This window comes from Buteo buteo, chromosome 18 (genome assembly GCF_964188355.1).
Source record: "Buteo buteo chromosome 18, bButBut1.hap1.1, whole genome shotgun sequence".
Classification (NCBI taxonomy): Eukaryota; Metazoa; Chordata; class Aves; order Accipitriformes; family Accipitridae; genus Buteo; species Buteo buteo.
In genome coordinates this window covers 15,160,820-15,178,920 of record NC_134188.1, presented here as the reverse complement: position 1 = coordinate 15,178,920, position 18,101 = coordinate 15,160,820, and the positions used below count along the sequence as shown (strand labels likewise).

Genomic DNA, 18,101 nt, shown 5'->3' with positions numbered 1-18,101 from the left:
TGTTCTTACTTCATGTCCTTTGGGGAAAGAACTGTCCATCATCACAGCTAAGTAGATGGGGAAAGTTCCCTCTTACCTCTTTCTCTGAAAAGCAAAGGAACTGCTGGGAATGGAGGGCTGGGAGAGCTGCTACTATACTTGGAAGAGACAAAGCAAGCAGAAAGAGCCTGGCAGCTCAGGGCAGCTACACCTCTTTTTCTGCTATCACAAGCATTTTAGCATGCTTTTTTGTTCCTCCCACTCCTTTCCTCCTCATTGTGTCATGAGGCTTGCCAAGCAGAAAGGGAGAGCCTGAAACTGCTTGCCTTGAGGCCTGGGAGGGGAGGAAAGAGCAGTTTATATTGTCAGATTGGAAGGAGGCAGAGGGGCAAAGGGCAGATATGTGGCTGGGGGTGGAGTGGCACAAGGGAGAGAGGGATACAGGCTGCAGAGAGTTAAGGAGGAACACTGGATTAATTAGTCTTGGGAGAATGTATGGTAAAAAGTCAAGAATCTCTCACAATAGATTCAATGTAACTTCATGTGGGGAGTCCTGCTTGAAGTCCCCAAACTGGGAGCATTCCCAACTTGCTCTGTGAAAGTAAATCTTTAAGCAGTTGCAATAAAAGCCACACATGTACATATACAGGGCTCGGTTCCTTATGTGACATTAAACAGTTCCCTACATCCAATAAATCTCTAAATCCCACACCCCATCACTCTTCAGATACGGTGTTTGGAAAGCTGACTCAATTTTTGAACCTGTAGCCTTTGTCTTCTCCATGTTAGCAGCTTCCTTAAAATGACACAGTGATGTGATAACCATTTTAAACTTTTAAAAGGAGTTTTAAACCTTTTTTTTTGTGAGCTGCTGAAACAGCAAACGTTTCTATAATCATGCAAAGTTAAATGGTGTTACAGTAGTAGCTATACTATACACTAGCTGTCACCACAGCTAGATGCTTGAAATTTGACAGATAGTATTGTTATGTATGATAAATGTCATCACATATGACAGGAAATATGAAACAGTTTTAGAAAAGATATGAATAAGTCTCTTGCAAATTCATCTTACTGGAACTGTTACAGAAAATTACCCGCTAGCGTCATAAAGCTCTGTTCAGTTATGGTTCCTTTATTTCTACTCTTCAGTTCTCGTTTGTGTAAACACCCTACTACCAATCTGTCATCACAAAATGTTTTTTTTTTTTTTGTCTTTATCTGCTGATTCTCCATAGGAAATGCCAGACCATGACCGTGCTGGGAGATTTTGAGCTTCGGTCAGTGTTCTGGTACCTGCCGTGGAAGTTTTTGAGATTTCTGTATGCAGAGATACTGTTTTAAACCCCTCCAGTGGAAATTTATATTCTATTTTGTCTTCCTCCTGTTCTTCCCCCGTGACTCTCAATGTCTGCAGTCCTCATCAGTCACGCCGTTTCCCCTCTTGCAGCCTGCAGAGCTGCCTATATTAGGAAATGTGGCCAAGCAACTGCGTTTTACGCTGGCGTCCAGGAGAAAAGCTACAACCGCGGGGTATGCAGCAAGTCCCCTCCTCGCCACCCCCTCAGGACAGCAGAACCGTACGAGCCGGCTGTGTCTGTAGCCGACTGCTGTGGGGAGAGCAGTGCTAGCTGCTAGCGAGGGCCCAGCTGCCACCCCGGGCACCCCAAAAGGCCGTCTCTGCAGCGGCCGTGCTTGCTCCCCTCAGCGCCTGTGCGAGGTCCCCTGGGCAAGGCCGCGGGCCTGGGCCGCCGCCCCTCCGCCCGTTCCCCCTGCCGGCGGCGGGGACCACGGGCCGCCCGCCAGCCTCGCACGGCGCCGGGCCCGCGGGGCTGGAAATCCCCGCCCTGGGCCGGGCCGGCCCGCCGGGGAACCACGCTCTCCCGGCGGGTTTCCCCGGCCGGGAGGAAAGTCCCTAACGTCCCTGCTGACGCCGGCGGGGCCGGGGCCTCCCTCCGCCCCTCCGCGCAGCTACTTGGGTGAGCGGGAGGGCGGCGAGGCCGAGCGGAGGAGCCGGCTGCCCTCACCCCCGCCGGGCTGAGGGGCACGGACCGCCCCGGGGAGCGCGGCCGCCGCCACACGAAGGCGCTCGCCAGGGCCGGGAGGGACAACCCGGCCCGGCGGGAGGGAGGAAGGACGAAGGGAAGGAAGGGGAGGTGCCGTTCGCCGCCCACCCTCCGCCTCAGGCTGCGCATGCGCCCGGGGGCCGCCGGGGCTTTCCCGGCGCGGCGCCCGCAGTCGGAGTTTCCCGGGCGGGAACGGTGCCGGGCGGGGGTTCCTCTCCCCCTGCGCCCCCTTGCCAGGCTTCGCATATAGGCGGGGGCGCGCACCGGGGCCGCCCGCTGCGGGGGGTCCGGCCGGAGACCGTGAGTACCGGGAGCGGGGGCCGGGCCGCGGCCTGGCGGGGCCCTGCCGGGCGGGCGCTGCTGCAGCAGCAGCAGCCGCCGCTGCGGGGGTGCGCGTCGGGTCTCTGCGCCCGGCTGAGGCGGGCGGCGGCGCGTCGCGTCGGGGGCGGCCGCGCCTGTCAGCGGCCTCGCGGCGCCGGGCAGCGGCCGCTGGGCTCGGCCGGCGGCAGAGGGGACGCGGGGCGGGCTGAGGGGCCCGCTCCGCCGCGGGCCGCGGTCTCCGGTCTCTCTGGGTGGCCGCCGCTCGGGGAGCGGGGCTGGGGCCCTGTGGGAGGCCCGGGACCGCAACCGGCGGTAGCGTGAGGGAGGAGGAGCGGCGAGCGAGGCCCTGCCGTGCCGGGGGGGGACGGGGCGGGCATGGGGCTGTCGCTGAGGTGGTGCGACCGGGCACAGGCCCCGCTGGGTGGATGTCGGTGCTCGAGACTTGCCGAAGGGTGCTTAGGAGGTAAGCTTGTTTTGCCTGGTTTGTAACGCAAGAGCGGAAGGATATTAAATGGAGTTTTGAGGTTGCTGTACTTTAAATTTCACTGCTCTGGGCTTAAATAACTTCTTAGTGTCGCTGCAGGATAATGGAAAAAAAAACAACCCATGAGATTCAGAGCAGTTGGATGACTCAGGAAATCAAGGATACTCAGGGCAATAGCGGAGGATAATATTAGAAGAGCATTTGGCAGAAAATGACCGCAGGATCTCAGGTTTAAGTGATCCTAAATGTTTTAGGATTATCAGGGTCGCAGTTTGCACTGGTATTTCTAGCATATACTCTGAGGTATCTGACCTTTTCCAGTACGGAAACTGGCTTAGCTTCTTGGACTAGCATCGTTCATGCATGTTGATAGCTTAGTCCCACTTACCTGTGTTAAAGAAGTGGATTGGTGTAAGGCATTTGTAACTCGTGTCCTCAGTGATTAAGAAGCTAGTAGTAGTAATAGTGTGACCAGATTAAGAACAAATCTACTGAGAGCTATTGAGATGAGTAAGAAATGCTCTGCTGTTTTCCAGTAGGTGATTTTTCTAGGGCTGTGTCATCATGACAAATATATCTGTTTTGAATCTTTCCTGGAAGAACTTTTTAGGAACTGATACTGTAAACCAGAATGCTATATATGTATAAATATAAAACTGTATATTCAAAAACTTTTGAACTTTGTCTTTGCTTTTACTTGAAATTTTTGATGAAGTTCAGTTTTGCTGATGTCCTCTGCTTCAAGTATCATTGGATTTACCTAAATAAGAAATTCAGTCCTCTTAATTTAGGTTAGTGCAATAAAACTGGACCTTCATTTTTTGAGAATCTGCAGGCTTAAACCAGTTTAAATGGATGCAACTTCTTTAGTACAAGATCTTACCTTTAGTTACACAGCTTGCCAACAAGCAGCCCGATTCATCTGCCTACCAGAAAAGGTCTGCTTGTGGATTAAACAGTTTTGCATATGTATGAGTAACAGGGAAGTTAAGTGTGTAAAATCTACTCCATATGACAGTATGTAAAGCTGACTTCCTGAAACTTCCTAGCTAATGTTACAAAAAAGCTTACATTGAGATTTGAGTGTTTCTATTTGCGTAGTTTCTGTTTGCCTAGATGTTACATGCACCTCCTTTTGTATATTTTGAAACACTCCTCTCTTTCTTCCCTGCAGGTTTTGTTCTGCCCAAAAGAATTAAATGATTGAAACCATAGATACTTACAGTTTCTTCTGGCGGACAGTCAGTATCAATATGGAGGCGTAGGCACCTTAGAAGGGACTTCAGTCTGAACTCTGGGAGGTAGTTCTGTGCACAAATAAAGAAACTAAGGCTTCAAAAAAAAATTTTTTTTAATCTGAGGATTCTGTTTGTTTCTGTATGCCATAAACATGGAATACAGAAAAAACTCAATTCAACATTATAAAGCATTAGAATGTCCCCATACAAGGCAATTAATTTATGTTAAATTTGATAACCCTATACTTGTAACTAAGGCACCAGGTTAAAACTGTAATGCCCCGTTCAGTCTGTGCTGACGTTATAGACAGAAAAGCCTGAGGCTATTCCAGGCTTGTTAATTAAGGCAGTTCATCCTTGTCAGAGACAGTGTATAGGATTTATCTCGTAGCTGAATATTCTATACATGTGAAGTTGAGTATAAGCTAACTTCTTTAGTCTTAACAATTATTACAACAATATGCAGAAGTTGAGGGTTTTTTGGAAGTCTAGTAGTAGCAAATATTCCAGATCAGTTCAGTAATGTCAGTTCAGGGGCTCTTTTTTCATATGCCTTTTGGGCTTGATAAACCATTGTTTTCAGCCTCCTAATGAGGTTTACAAACTAAAGTCTTTACATGTGTATAAGCTGCATATTCATCAGCTGTCTAGGGTGAAATAGTTCTTAATCACTTAACATATGTTCTGGTTAAAAATGATGGCATTTTAATTGGCCCCCATTTTAGTTTCTTTATTGACAAAGGATTTTGATAAACCCATCTGAGGTTTTTCCCCTCTGGATCCCACCTCCACTAGCCTGACAAATTGATGCTGCTCTCCCAGACATACAGTACAAGGAAAGCGTGTAATGCCCGTATGATTCAAGGGGAAGTCCTTTTTGACATGCTTTCTTCAATTGTCAAAAAGGGACGGGGCAGCTTTTGCACTGAAAGCAGTTGTGTAAGCTAAAGTAGAAGAACTTCCCAAATGTTTAAAAGCTGTTAATCATGAGGCTAATTCTATTCACATATGCATTCAAAGTATTTCATTTTCAGGTTCTTACTTTTGTAGAGGCAGGGGTTATTCCGAATTGCCTTTAATGCACACAACTACCTCCCAGAGGAAGACTTGTCCCATTCTTCCAAAAATAGTCCATTATGAACATAATGGAAAATAGCCCTTTCTTGGCTAGCATCATGAAGCAGGGTGCTTTGTGTCGTGAACTGAAGTATGACTTATCCTGTGAACTCTACAGAATGTCGACGTTTTCTACTTTCCCCATTAATGTGCCGGTGTCAGAACGGAGTCTTGCCCGAGCTGGGTTTTATTACACTGGTGTGCAAGATAAAGTTAAGTGCTTCAGTTGTGGCTTAACATTGGACAACTGGCAACCAGGAGATAATGCTATGGAAAAACATAAGCAGCTGTATTCTAGCTGCAGTTTTGTTCAAAACATGCTTTCAGTTAACAACCTCGGACTGTCCTCTCGTTCCGCCTTTTCACCTCTGGTTGCAAACACTCCCTCACCGTCTCTACATTCCATAGCCCTTTCTCCAAGTTTAGAACAAGTTGGATATTTCAGTGGCTCTTTTTCCAGTTTTCCTCAAGACCCAGTAACTACTAGGGCAGTTGAAGACCTTTCGTTCTTGAGACCTAAACTTCACAATCCTTCTATGAGTACAGAAGATGCTAGACTACGCACTTTTCACTCATGGCCACTGACGTTTCTCTCGCCTACTGATCTGGCAAAGGCTGGACTTTATTACTTGGGGACAGCAGACAAAGTTGCTTGTTTCTCCTGTGGTGGCCAGCTGAGTAACTGGGAACCAAAAGATAATGCCGTGTCAGAGCATCGGAGACACTTCCCGAACTGCCCTTTTGTGGAAAATCTTACCCGAGACCAGCCAAGTTTCAATGTTTCAAATGTGAGCATGCAAACCCATGAAGCCCGTGTTAAAACATTCATAAATTGGCCAACTAGAATTCCAGTTCAGCCTGAACAGCTTGCAGATGCTGGCTTTTACTATGTAGGTAAGAAAAACTGAAGTATCTGGTATTATTCATACTTCTGTGTCAGCATTTACTTTAAGTTGTGCGAACGTTTGCGAGATAATTTGGCTTGTGTTTTTTTTAAAGGCCGGAACGATGATGTCAAGTGTTTTTGCTGTGATGGTGGGTTAAGGTGCTGGGAATCTGGAGATGATCCATGGATTGAGCATGCAAAGTGGTTTCCAAGGTAACTTGCACAATCTCTATCATAATTCGTTCACATCCTTAAATACTTATGATTTTGGCAGATATGTACTGCACTTGATAGTTTTGTTTAACTTCACCATGTGATGTACAAATTCACTCTTTCATTTGGATGTATTTCATGGACCTCTATCTAAAAGCTCTGAAGTGCTAAGGTGGCCTTAATTAAAACAATTCTTCATCAAACATGATATTTAATGCTTTCCATTTCATAATTAAAAGCTGTGTGCATCCCCAAAGCACCTGTAGCAAGTGGGACTGCATTGCTAATGAGCATACTTATATAAGAGAAGCAGTCAGAAAGCAGACTGAGGAGAGCAAAAACTGCTGAGACATGAAGTGGAAGGAACATCTAACTCCCTTGGTCTAGTTCTGTGCACATGCCAAATGCTCTTGAACCAGTTTTTCAGCTGATGCGGTTTAGTTTCTTAGGTGTGGAAAGGCTTGTGAAGAAGGTTTCAGCAGCTGTTTAATATATCTCTATTGGAAAACCGACAGAAATAACTTTTTAATGTCCCCCATAATTAAATCACAGTTGCATACCTAATTGCTCTCTGTGCCTGTGGAAATTGCCACCTACATTAATGACAGAAATCGCTGCACTTAATTTCAGAAAAGCTAATAATAATTCTTCACATCATAAATCTCCAACTAGTCTTTCAGGGGTAATTTACCAGCTACTGTTGGACTATACGATGTATGTAAAATTAAATGACACCTTTGTTTCCTTCTGTGTTATATCTGTCAGTAAATGTACTTAAGAGATATAACTCTGCATTAGTGAAGCAGATCTGGCTTTGATAGTGGTGTTAAGTTTTGTTGACTTATTTTGAATGATTTGAGTAGGAGGTAAGAATGGTGCAATGAGAGATAGAAACTGTTTATCACTGCACTTTGTACTCATGCTGACATGGTGTCATTTCTCATGACATGCCATTTTGATTAGAATTGGTAGCAGAATGTAAAGCTGCTGAACATCATGGAGAAGCTTTATCAAAGTGTCACTAGACACTAGGCTATGTCAAGCTTCCAAGTAAGAGAACTTTCCTTTCTGAAGGAAGAGAAATATGTATTTAAGTTATGCTGTGTCGTTGTAAACTGCTTCATTCTTCTGCATTTTTTTCCTTTGGCAAGTAGACAGTATAATTTAGTACATTTTTGTCAATGTTTCAGGTGTGAGTATCTGCTTCGTGTAAAAGGAGGAGAGTTTGTAAGTCAAATTCAGGCCAGGTTCCCCCATCTTCTTGAACAGGTAAACTTTACTGTTCTGTAACTTTGGTTTTCCCTTGTTGAAGAGTGCTACATTCTTTTGGGGAGTTCAGTCCATCCTTCTACCTCATTTCTGTGTGTATTTCTGCTAGGTTTCTAACATAATAAATGCTCTTCATGAGCGCAAAACTGAAACCAGTGCTGAACCATGGCTGATGGACTTGGACTAGTAGAGTTTAACCAGTACAGATTACTCATGGAAAGTGTTATGAAGCAGTGAGCTCCTTTGTGTCAGGAGAGGGAAACTGTGATTATATATGTTTCAGTGAATAATGCAGATCAGTAATTGTTATTTCAGAAATCGGTTATGGACAGCCTGAATTATTTCTACCCATAACTCTTCAGGCAAGAGTAAGCCAAACTTCTTCACGGAAATGGTCAACACTAACTTTATATTGATTATATAGTTGCACAAATCTGCAGACTTGTGTAACTCCATGTAAAATACTTAACGATACCATTCAGATAAAAAATCTTAGCGTAGTTGATGAGGGAAGAATGTGTTAGAAAGGTATGTAGGGGAAAAAGCAGTACTCTGATACTAATGTAGTTCTCTTGTGTTCTACAGCTCTTGTCAACCTCTGATACTCCTGTAGATGAAAACATTGATCCCCCAAGTATGTATATTGAAGCATGTTTTTAAACTTCCTCAACATTTTGCAAACTTAGTAATTGGCTATCCAAAGCTAACTTGCTTAACAATTCTTAGATTTTCTTGGAAACAACAATATTATAAGGATTTTCTAACTAATGATAAAATTTAGATAGCTTCAACATTACGTGGACAAACAAACTTCAAGGAAGCACCTTTAAGAGATCTTGTCTTTCATTTTTCTTCTTTTCATGCTAGCAGCTCAGACTAAGATTTTTCCTTTTGAATGCTTGGCATCTGCTGTATCTGTGGGTTTTAGTTTCATGGTTGGGTTAAACAAGTCAATTTGGCATTTGTTAAATTGACCTATGGTATTGGAGTTGGTGGAACAGTTGCTAGAGGGTGTCATGACTACGCGGTTATGCAACTCCATTTGTAGGCACATAGCTAGGTAAATGCTCTTGAGTTGAGCAGCAGGTCAAGGAGAGGGTAGGACGAACTGATAAAGTGAAGTCTTTCTGAGCTGGACTCTAGTTACGGTGGAAATAAACTCCTCCCAGAGGGTGAGTGGGTTATGCTATCATAGCCCCTGCTGGCTTAGGACAATGAGTCAGAATACCATGTGTCTGATGCTTAGTAAGTTGAATGGAAAAATACTGATCAAGAGCTGGAATAGAGCAATTGTTTGTACTATAAACTGAATTTTGATTCCCCCCGCAAGATGTTTTTCAAGGCTGAAGCTAGAAATGACTAAGTATAAACAAAGCTACTAAGATGCAATGGAATTCTCTGTGGTTTCTCTGGATTATCCTGGATTTTAGTGAAGGCCTGACATGGATTGAAGTTTATCATGGATTCAATCCAATTGAATCTAAGTACCTGGCTTCCATTTTTAAAACTACCTACTTAAAAAAAAGCCTATTTAACCACTGAAACTTTTTAATGCTACGTATTCATGTATATATGCATGTGTGTAGGTAATGTTGATGTGTCTGACTTCTGGGTTGTATAGGTATTTTATTCTTTATATTATACATGGTGATTTTCCTCTTTGATTAGTTATTCATTTTGAACCTGGAGAGAGTCACTCAGAAGATGCCATCATGATGAACACACCTGTGGTTAAAGCTGCCTTGGAGATGGGATTCAGTAGAAGGCTAATAAAGCAAACAGTGCAAAGTAAAATCTTGGCCACTGGAGAAAACTACAAGACTGTTAATGATCTTGTGTCTGATCTGCTCACTGCTGAAGATGAGAAGAGGGAAGAAGAGAAAGAGAGACAATTTGAAGAAGCGGCATCAGGTATGCATAAGGCATGAATAAAAGTGAAAGCAGAAGTGGTTTGTATTGTGTATAGTTTTTATAATTGTTTTTATTCACTAAGTGATTTAGTTTAATTGCTATTAGGATCAGCTTTTGTAAAAGCTTTGTCAGGGTATCTGTATGGAACTAGCAGTCTGAGAATTGTTTCATTCCCTTTCAGGAGGATGGTTAATAGAGGTGCCAAGGGTTCTGAATCATCTGATTCTCTCCACAGAAACAAAGCCATATTTTTTTTTTTTTTAAATTTGTATGTCTTTATATTGCTGTTAAAAAATTAGTAGAGTTATTTTATTTTCCAAATTTGCCTGCTCTTTAAGCTACTTGAATTGGTGAGCCACCATATCTACCTTCTAGAAGAGGCCATAAACTTTTACAAATTTAGATTCTGTAAGATGTCCAAAGGTCTGCATTTCTGTGTCTGACTCAGCCATGTAGGTCAGCTATTAACAGTGTTTATTTGATGTCTTTAACATTTCCTATTGTTTTAATACCATGTAAGCTTTGAAGCCTAAAAAAATCCTACTATTTTTGAGTCTCTGAAGCGGTAATGAAACTTCTCAATTATAAATTGCAATGAGACTGCTTCTTTCCTACTTGCATGTTCTATCAAAAAAGCATAGGTGGATTCACTGATTAAATCTTAATGGGGATGATTCTTTTTGTTGTTTGTAAAGACTGTTTAAAAAAACCTGTGTCTGGCTGTGCTGTACTTCTGCTTTTCTTGCACATAATTCTGTTGGACACCTTAGAAAAGCTTGATTCTGTCTACATCTCAGACATAATTTTGCCTGTCACTGACTAAAGTTAACCTGTTGGTTGTTGGTGAATTAGCATTGGTATTATACAGAGGCATTGTTTATATTTTGCAATGCTGCACAGAATGTAAGTCTTTCTAGTGCGAAGTTAGACGAGATCCCCTCAGATAATTTAACCTAGGGATGGGAGCAGGAGGTTTCATTGGTGAAAAGGCTTCAGCTCAGAAGCTGCTTGTATGTGGTTTTCTTAAGTCTGTGTTTGATGTGAATACCACTAAAACTTACTGAGGTCTTTATTAATGATGTGTAGTAAGTGAACATTTCAAGTAGAGTTTAAAGAATGTATCAATTATTGTTAAGCAGAAATTTAACTTGGAGTAGTGTATTCTTAACAAACATCTAATCTCTTTTACATTCCAGATGATTTGTCCTTAATCCGGAAGAATCGAATGGCTTTATTCCAACGTTTAACATGTGTACTTCCAATCCTTGGGAGCTTACTATCTGCTAAAGTGATAACAGAACTTGAGCATGATGTTATTAAGCAAAAGACACAGACACCATTGCAAGCAAGGGAACTGATAGATACAGTTTTAGTGAAAGGAAATGAAGCAGCCAGCATATTCAGAAACTGTCTACGAGATTGTGACCCTGTACTGTACAAAGATTTATTTGGTATGTCTGTCTTTTTTTTAAGGATGTAAGTTTATAGAATTCTAACCAGTGCTGTCATAGCAACCTAAAGATTAAAAAAAAAAAAAAAAATCAGATGCTGTTTGAATATAGATTAGTTAAATGACTAGGATTTTTTTTTCCTCTTGTTTTAGTGGAGAAGAACATGAAGTATGTTCCCACAGAAGATGTTTCAGGTACCTTAAACTCTACCTTCTTACTTTAAAGGGTATTGTGGGGCAAATAGCTAACATCATAAAAAAGAAAATTACTTTGGTTAAGAAATGGGTTTTATGCTTTATCCTCTCCCTAATTCTGCTTTGGTAAGGTGGACTTATCTGAAAAAGTTAAGTGCATGTGCAGACTTGCAAGCAAGTCTCTCTGCTATAAGCTATATGTATTCTGTGCCTTATGCATACTTTTGCACCATAGGAGGCAGAGCTTTCTGGAGCTCGGCAAGTCAAGCACATGCTGGACTTGATCCTCGTACAAGCTCTCATTCAGGCATTTGGTAAAGACTGGACAGTGAATAGCAGGTTAGCATTTCACAGCAGGTGCCATCACCTCTACTTTTCTGGAGTGGGTTATAGGTGTCCTAAGATCTAGCTTGACCAACAGCTGGGTAGGTAAAAACTTGTCAGGCATGGGATTGAGTTTGCTCTGTTCTTAGTCCTGTAGTTTAATATGTTAATAGACTGCAGAAAAGTATACAAGCCTGCATATAGCTCACTATCACCAGTGAGGCTGTGCTCTGTGCTTCTAATATCCAAGCAAGAAAAGTAGAACACTTGCTAAAATGTAAACACTGGTTGGTCTTAAGAACTACAGTTGGCCTCCAATCCCTGAGCTGTTTGTCATCTCACAAAAGTGGAAAATACAAACTAGTTCTTGCATGCCACTTTCTGAGCTCTGGAAAATGTACTTATTTTCTCACTGCCATCTATATTTGGTGAATACAGGCAGGGAAATAAGGGGTAAAATGGAACATGGCTGTATTCTAATTAGACTGCACATATATTCAGGATTCTTAAAAAGTTAAATAATTTTTTCCAGGTTTACCTATGGAAGAGCAGCTAAGAAGACTGCAAGAGGAAAGAACATGTAAAGTTTGCATGGACAAAGAAGTTTCTATTGTTTTTATTCCATGTGGTCACTTAGTGGTATGCAAAGAATGCGCACCGTCCCTTAGAAAATGCCCTATTTGCAGGGGGACAATAAAGGGTACAGTTCGTACATTTCTTTCGTAAAGAGGGAAACTTGCAAAATGTCTTTGTTCCTGTCATCCTCCAACTGCTGAAGTTTAAGCCAGCAGTGTCTTAAGAATGGAAAATTGTGGTACAGAAGATGATTAATCAACTACCTAACACTGTTGTGTAATAGTAAACCGTATCATCATTATGAGTATGCTAGGTCTTCCTTGCCAAAGGCTATTTCTGTTCATGAAACTAACTCAATACTACACTGAAGTTTTTGTAGCTTTCCTTTCCGAGTAAGGAAAGCAGTTTCACTAGTATGCCCTTGTGTCACTTTGAATAAAAAACTTTCTGGTAGAGCTCCTAAAATGGAGCTTGGCATAACTCTTCTTGTGAGTTTCTTCCATGTGGATGTGAGGAAATACATTAAGATTGCTGTTTATTAGTAATTAATATTAATTAACTTCAGCTACTGTTTTGATTCTGTTTTGGCTTTCTTGTGGACTTGAGGAGAAAAGAGGTTAACTGTTGCAGGAACAGCAGGACTTTTTTTAAGTTTTGTTCATGTCTAGATGCTTGTGTAATATGTATTAATAATAGTTTATATGAAGACTGAATTAAAATATTTCTACTTCTCAAATGAGTGCTTGTTTAATCTGTTCCAATTGATGGCTTTTCTCTGTAGACTGCAGTGACTAGAGTGCTGTCTTGTCCTGACAAAAGTTTAGGGTGGTTTGTTTGCCTGCAAAAGTACAATAAAACTTAATTCTGTGTCTTTCTTTCATTTTTGAACAGGGAAGTGAGCTTCTATGCTGCTTGGTGATGCCCTCTGGTAAAGTAGGAGGTTCAGATTTTTATCCTTACTTAAAAACAAACCCACCCCCGCCCCCTTGCCCCAAACCCTAACAGCATCTGATAATTCTTTCTGTCTTGATTTTTCAAAGCATAGAAATCCTGGCCGGGAATGGTCCTCATGACCTTAGAGATGAGGCAGAGGGTAGTTGTACAACAATATAGCCAGGGATTAAAATTTAAAAGCTACTTTTCTGTGTTTTGAACTTCATAGTGATTGTGCAATTAAATAGTAGGATCTTCCAGCCACCTCTGAAGTCTTGGGTCTTGTTTTGTAAGCTGGTAGTCTAGGGACATCTATTTCCTTAGTGGTTGACTCTACCTTTTAGCTTTGTATCCCTAGACTTGCATAGTAGTAGATAGCCTACAGAGGGGAAGTGTTTATAGGTATTTTGCAAGGATTTCATGTCAAACAGTGGAATAATACTGCCAGCATAATGGCAACAGATCCTGCAGTAGTGGTGTCAGTTTATCTGGCTCTAATTAAGTCAGTTGTCTTCAGTCATATCTTAATTCCCAAGAGTGGACCTCTCAATCTTCAGACCTGCCAGCAATAAGATGTTTTTAACAGTACTCTGGTGTCTTATACTCTGTAGTGTAAGATGAAAATGCCATTTCTTCAAGCTTTAGGATGCCAATGTTTGCAAGCTGTGTGCATGTAACTGGCTTTCATTGCTTCGTATGTGGCTTTAGCTATACATGTGTTCTCTCTTCTAAAAAGAGACCACCCCGTATGTATGAAAGCATGTAGTTTTAAACAGCTTTGATTAACATACTCTTGCTTTTCTGGTTTTGAAATGTTTCTAAAGGCTCTTCTGTCTTGTCTAGCAACTTAAAAAGTTATCAAAGATTATGACAGCTTGTTAAGGAATAAAGCACATCACTTGAAATTTGATGTTCAGACCCAGAAATTGCAATACTAGAACGAAGTATACTTTCTACAGATTAGGATGAGTCTGCAGGGGGAACTGGAGAGGTCAGCCTCACCTGAAGAGTGTGGTAAGCCCTATTTCTGAACAGGGAAGAGAATAGGGAAAAGCATTGTAGGAGGCAGACTTTTTAAGCATTTTTCTTTAAAACCATATGGGGTTAGAGTTTTTCAAACATTGCAGTTACTCTGTATAGATCAGATGACAGGATATACAGGGCTTTAAAAACAGAGTGATTCAGGTGTTCAGTGTCATTTGTGATGCCTGAGGATATCTCAGGACCTGCAACATACGTGCCAGCCCTGGTTGGTGAGTGTTTTGAATGTCCTGGGCAACTTCAAGCAGCACTGGCTGCCTGCATCTAGGCACCTGAATGGCTTTCTGAGAAGTGGAAGAACTTGATCTAGAAACTATCAGGTAAAATTCTTTGACCTACTTTTGGCAGGAAGACTAATCTAGGTTATGGCTTCCCACTACTCCCCACTATAGCGATTGTGGTTGCCCTGATCTGTAGTGCTGTACACGTGAGTAGTTACGTTCTCCTCAGTACTGTTTCAAGAAAGCTATAATAAAACTAGTTGTCTGTAGCACGTTGCAAACAGAACCCTAGCAAAATGTTAAACCATGGAGAAGACTGTCTGCATAGTGTTATGTTCGGAGAGGATCAAGTGACTTCTGTTACTTGTGAACCAGCTGACTATGTTCACACTTTGTTCTGTGTCCACTTCCTTCTTTGAAAGCATTTTCCAGAGCATTGACTGGGTTAAACAGCAATAAATAGCACCCCCTGCCCCCAGCTTCCTGTGCAGCTCTGCTGATCAAGCAGCTCAATTTCTCAGACATCAGCGTTCCAGGTCCATAGGTTGAGCTAGCAGAGCATGTTTGCACGGCTTATGGGGTGTAGAGGGTGGGAACTTTGGTATCATTGGAGTTCAGTGGTCAGACTTGCTGTAAGATGAAGATAGAAGGCAATGTTTCCAGCTTCTATAAATGAGCAATTTCTTTACTTGAATAAAGCTTATCATATCTGCAAAGGATCTAACCTCCAGCAGTTGCAGTGTCTCATACTGCTTTGAGAGATACACTGCAAGATACAGTGGCTTCCCGAGTAGCAGCTTTATGTTTTGTGAAGCAAGTGCCATGAAGCTTTCTTGTTTCATGCATGGGGTTTTTTTTGGTGTGTTCTCTTTTTTTTTTAACTGAGTGTGTATCTTTCTCTTCTGTTTGCTTTTGAGCATTGACCAGGAAGCCCAGCGCTCTTCAAATTGAAGACAGCATGCAGTCCTAGTATCCACAAGTGGTCAGACTGCCACCAGTCTTTGTAACAGAGCACTGCTCTTATATGCTGAAATGAATGGCCATACATGAAGTGTCTAGGAGCTCCATTAGCATGACATAAAAGAAAAATCTTTATATTGCTGCTTTTTGTGACTGAGAGAGTTAGTGGTTGTTTAGTAACTCCATAGTGCCATGCTATATTCCTCACAAGACATCAGAAGAGAAGCACATTAAATTGTAAACAGCGTATTCATCTGCCTTTAATTCTGTGCTGTGGCAATTGTAGTGTAGTGAGGCTGAGGTATGTGGTATCATGTTTAATGTTTCAGATGGACTGAACTTGCAAATTCAGTTTTCTTGCTGTTAGTGATTCCTAAAGTGACCTGCCTCAGGTATGTGAGTTCAGGCAGGAGGTGTATTCTGGACATGAAAAGGTATTATCTCTTCTGTTCAACTGCTTTAACATGCAATTGTCACTCTTGCTCCAGAGTTTACTAGTGCAGGGAGTAAACTTCCTGAGACAATAATAAATCACCAGCCCTTTGTTTCTGTTTTTAACTTGAGTGTTTGATCACAATGGTTACTGATGCTCCAGCCCAGCTTCCTCACTGATGGCTGCTGGCATGGGACCCTTCAAGCCTGAGAGTCTGGGGTATTGCATACATCCTGCACAAGGAAGAGCAGAACTCCAAACAGCAGATCCTGCTGTGCTATTTTCAAAACAGAAACAGGCGAATTATTTTTTTTTCTCTTTGAAGAGATCAAAATACACTGGAACATAGCAGGAAATTGTGTGCATAATAAGCAATATCCTAGCAGTGGCTGTCCCATTTAGTTTTTGATGGGTGAAATTTTTTTAGGGAAATGCTGGAGAACTTGCCAAAGGTTTCTAAGCTCGTGTGTTAGAGGGTGTAGATGTGGTCAGAACAAAGATCTCTTTCTTTTGGATCTGTATAGCTTGACTTACTGATGCTCTACTTTTGGCAGATAGAGAAGTGAAATACTTGGTACTTACAGAGTATAGGATAGTAGTTAGGGTTGTGATTTGCCCAGTGGAAGACAGTGTTAATTCTAAGGGAAGAATAAAGTCTTTAGAAAAGATTGTCATATATGCAACTATCAAAAGAACCAAGCGCCCCATTTGTACAGACATTTGTTACTTTTCTTTATGAACCCTGTCAAAGAAATTATGTTACATAGTTTTTCTTGTAACAGTTTAGAAGTACCCATCACCTCAGTGCTGACCAGGTGCAACACCTTGGTTTCTAAACTGCTTTAGACATGATGTGGAAAAGGTCAGAACAAACAATAGACAAAATCAAAATTTTGAGTATCAGAGTGAGAATATATTTCCTCTTGGTATTCTAAAAGGACACTTAGCCTCCAGAACGTGGACTCCCTTTTATTTTAGTTTTCAGAGTTCCCGAATTGGATGTTTTGAAGTATAGGGATGACCTGGCACTGAGGGATTAAACTAATCATTGATCCAGTCTTCAAAGTAGTGTTTTTATAGCAAAGCAAATGTGAAATTCTAATGCAAGCTAAAGCTTAGACACTGCAGGATCAACACCAGGAATTGGCAGTCCCTGTGTCTGTGGTGTTTGTGAGAACTGTCAAATTCAGATTCCTAAATTCATTTAACGTTTCTGTTTTTTAAGACTGCTATCTCAGTCATACACCAATCGGGCCTCCTTCAGTGTTGTCTAGAGAATGTGTTTACATTCTGTACAGGTCCATTCTCATTCTATCTGCTTCCATATCACAGCTAAATTCTTAACTTCTGGAGTTATCTAGGCAATTTTCAGTCTCCGATGCTGTCCTACTTTGCTTTTGGCAATATTGTCATTTTGTTGCTTGTATCTTTTTCAATAAAGCATGCTAAGAATGCTATGTATGTTTTCAGGGCAAAAACAGAGTGGCATGAATATGTAAAAGAGCTTTAACAGTCTCTGAACAAAAAGGAAAGGTATGAAAGTAAATTTATAAAAGGATAATGTTCAAGTTACTGAATATTACCCCAGTAACATGATCTTGCTTTAATAGTTCTTTTTTTTAATAAAAAAACATAGCACTGCAGCATTTCTGGACTGCTTTGAAGCCTTTGATGCAGGGCTCCATCAAAAAATTAAGCTGGAAGGGCTATGATTTGGTACTAGAATACAGGCTCAAGGAGAGTTGTGCAAAAAGGAAAGACAGACCTGTGAGGGAAAAGCAAGGATGCTATGCTGGAGTCCTGAGATGTGGCCATATGGTTGATCTTGCCATGTTTGAAGGGCAAAAGAAATGATGATACCTGACCTAAGGTGGCTATGTTCTGTAGCCTTTGGATGACTTCCCAAGCCTGTAGTATTAAGTGAAATAAATAGATTTTCATATGAAGCACAAACTCGTGAATTTTGAGGATTAAAAATGAGTTAGAGGGGTTGCTTTATTAATCAATTGAATGCTGGTGATGAGCTCAAAACATGATACTGTAAATGCAGTTCTGTGATGTGTCACCAGAGGGGTTCCTAATCATAGCTCTGCCTTGAACTGTATTGCTCAGCTATGAGCAACAGATAGGCAGTCCTGTTGAGAGGTTGAACTATAAACAATTGAATCATCGTTACAGTATTAATAAACTGAGTTAAGGAACAGCTGAAAGACCGACTGTAGGATAAGTATACCAAGATAATGGGAGGAGCTATTTATGCTAAAAACTTGGTGCATAAAATGAATATAACCAGATCATAAACTTAGGATTGAATTTAGAATAACTAATCACCAAAGCAGTGAGTGGGAAGAGACTTCCATGAGGAAGAGATATTTAGGAAGCATTATTTACTGAGAGGGTGGTCAAACCCTGGAACAGGCTTCCTAGAGAGGTGGTCAATGCCCCAAGCCTGTCAGTGTTTAAGAGACATTTGGACAATGCCCTT

General features: G+C 41.7%; 1 protein-coding gene across 3 annotated transcripts; it reads left to right on the top strand.

Annotated features, from left to right (window-relative positions):
* Positions 1–2,162: 2,162 nt before the first annotated feature.
* On the top strand, positions 2,163–12,887 carry BIRC2 (baculoviral IAP repeat containing 2). Of its 3 annotated transcripts, XM_075050033.1 has the most exons (10): positions 2,163–2,345; positions 4,025–6,098; positions 6,204–6,303; positions 7,494–7,572; positions 8,158–8,206; positions 9,241–9,483; positions 10,680–10,934; positions 11,087–11,128; positions 11,364–11,467; positions 11,985–12,118. In XM_075050033.1, the coding sequence occupies exons 2-9, from the start codon at positions 5,225–5,227 to the stop codon at positions 11,444–11,446; spliced, it is 1,725 nt and encodes a 574-aa protein (XP_074906134.1). In that variant the 5' UTR covers positions 2,163–2,345; positions 4,025–5,224; the 3' UTR covers positions 11,447–11,467; positions 11,985–12,118. The 3 variants fall into 3 exon arrangements, with proteins under 3 accessions (XP_074906134.1, XP_074906132.1, XP_074906133.1); XM_075050031.1 differs by lacking the exon at positions 11,364–11,467 and having other exon boundaries at positions 2,165–2,345; positions 11,985–12,887; XM_075050032.1 differs by lacking the exons at positions 2,163–2,345; positions 11,364–11,467 and adding an exon at positions 2,714–2,829 and having other exon boundaries at positions 11,985–12,887.
* The last annotated feature ends 5,214 nt before the right edge of the window (positions 12,888–18,101 follow it).

Excerpts from the sequence above, each read along its gene's own strand:
- BIRC2 (XM_075050031.1), top strand. The coding sequence starts at position 5,225 with ATGAACATAATGGAAAATAGCCCTTTCTTGGCTAGCATCATGAAGCAG. Across the intron at positions 6,099-6,203 it reads TGCTGGCTTTTACTATGTAG|GCCGGAACGATGATGTCAAG; the intron begins GTAAGAAAAACT and ends TTTTTTTTAAAG. Across the intron at positions 7,573-8,157 it reads TCCCCCATCTTCTTGAACAG|CTCTTGTCAACCTCTGATAC; the intron begins GTAAACTTTACT and ends TGTGTTCTACAG.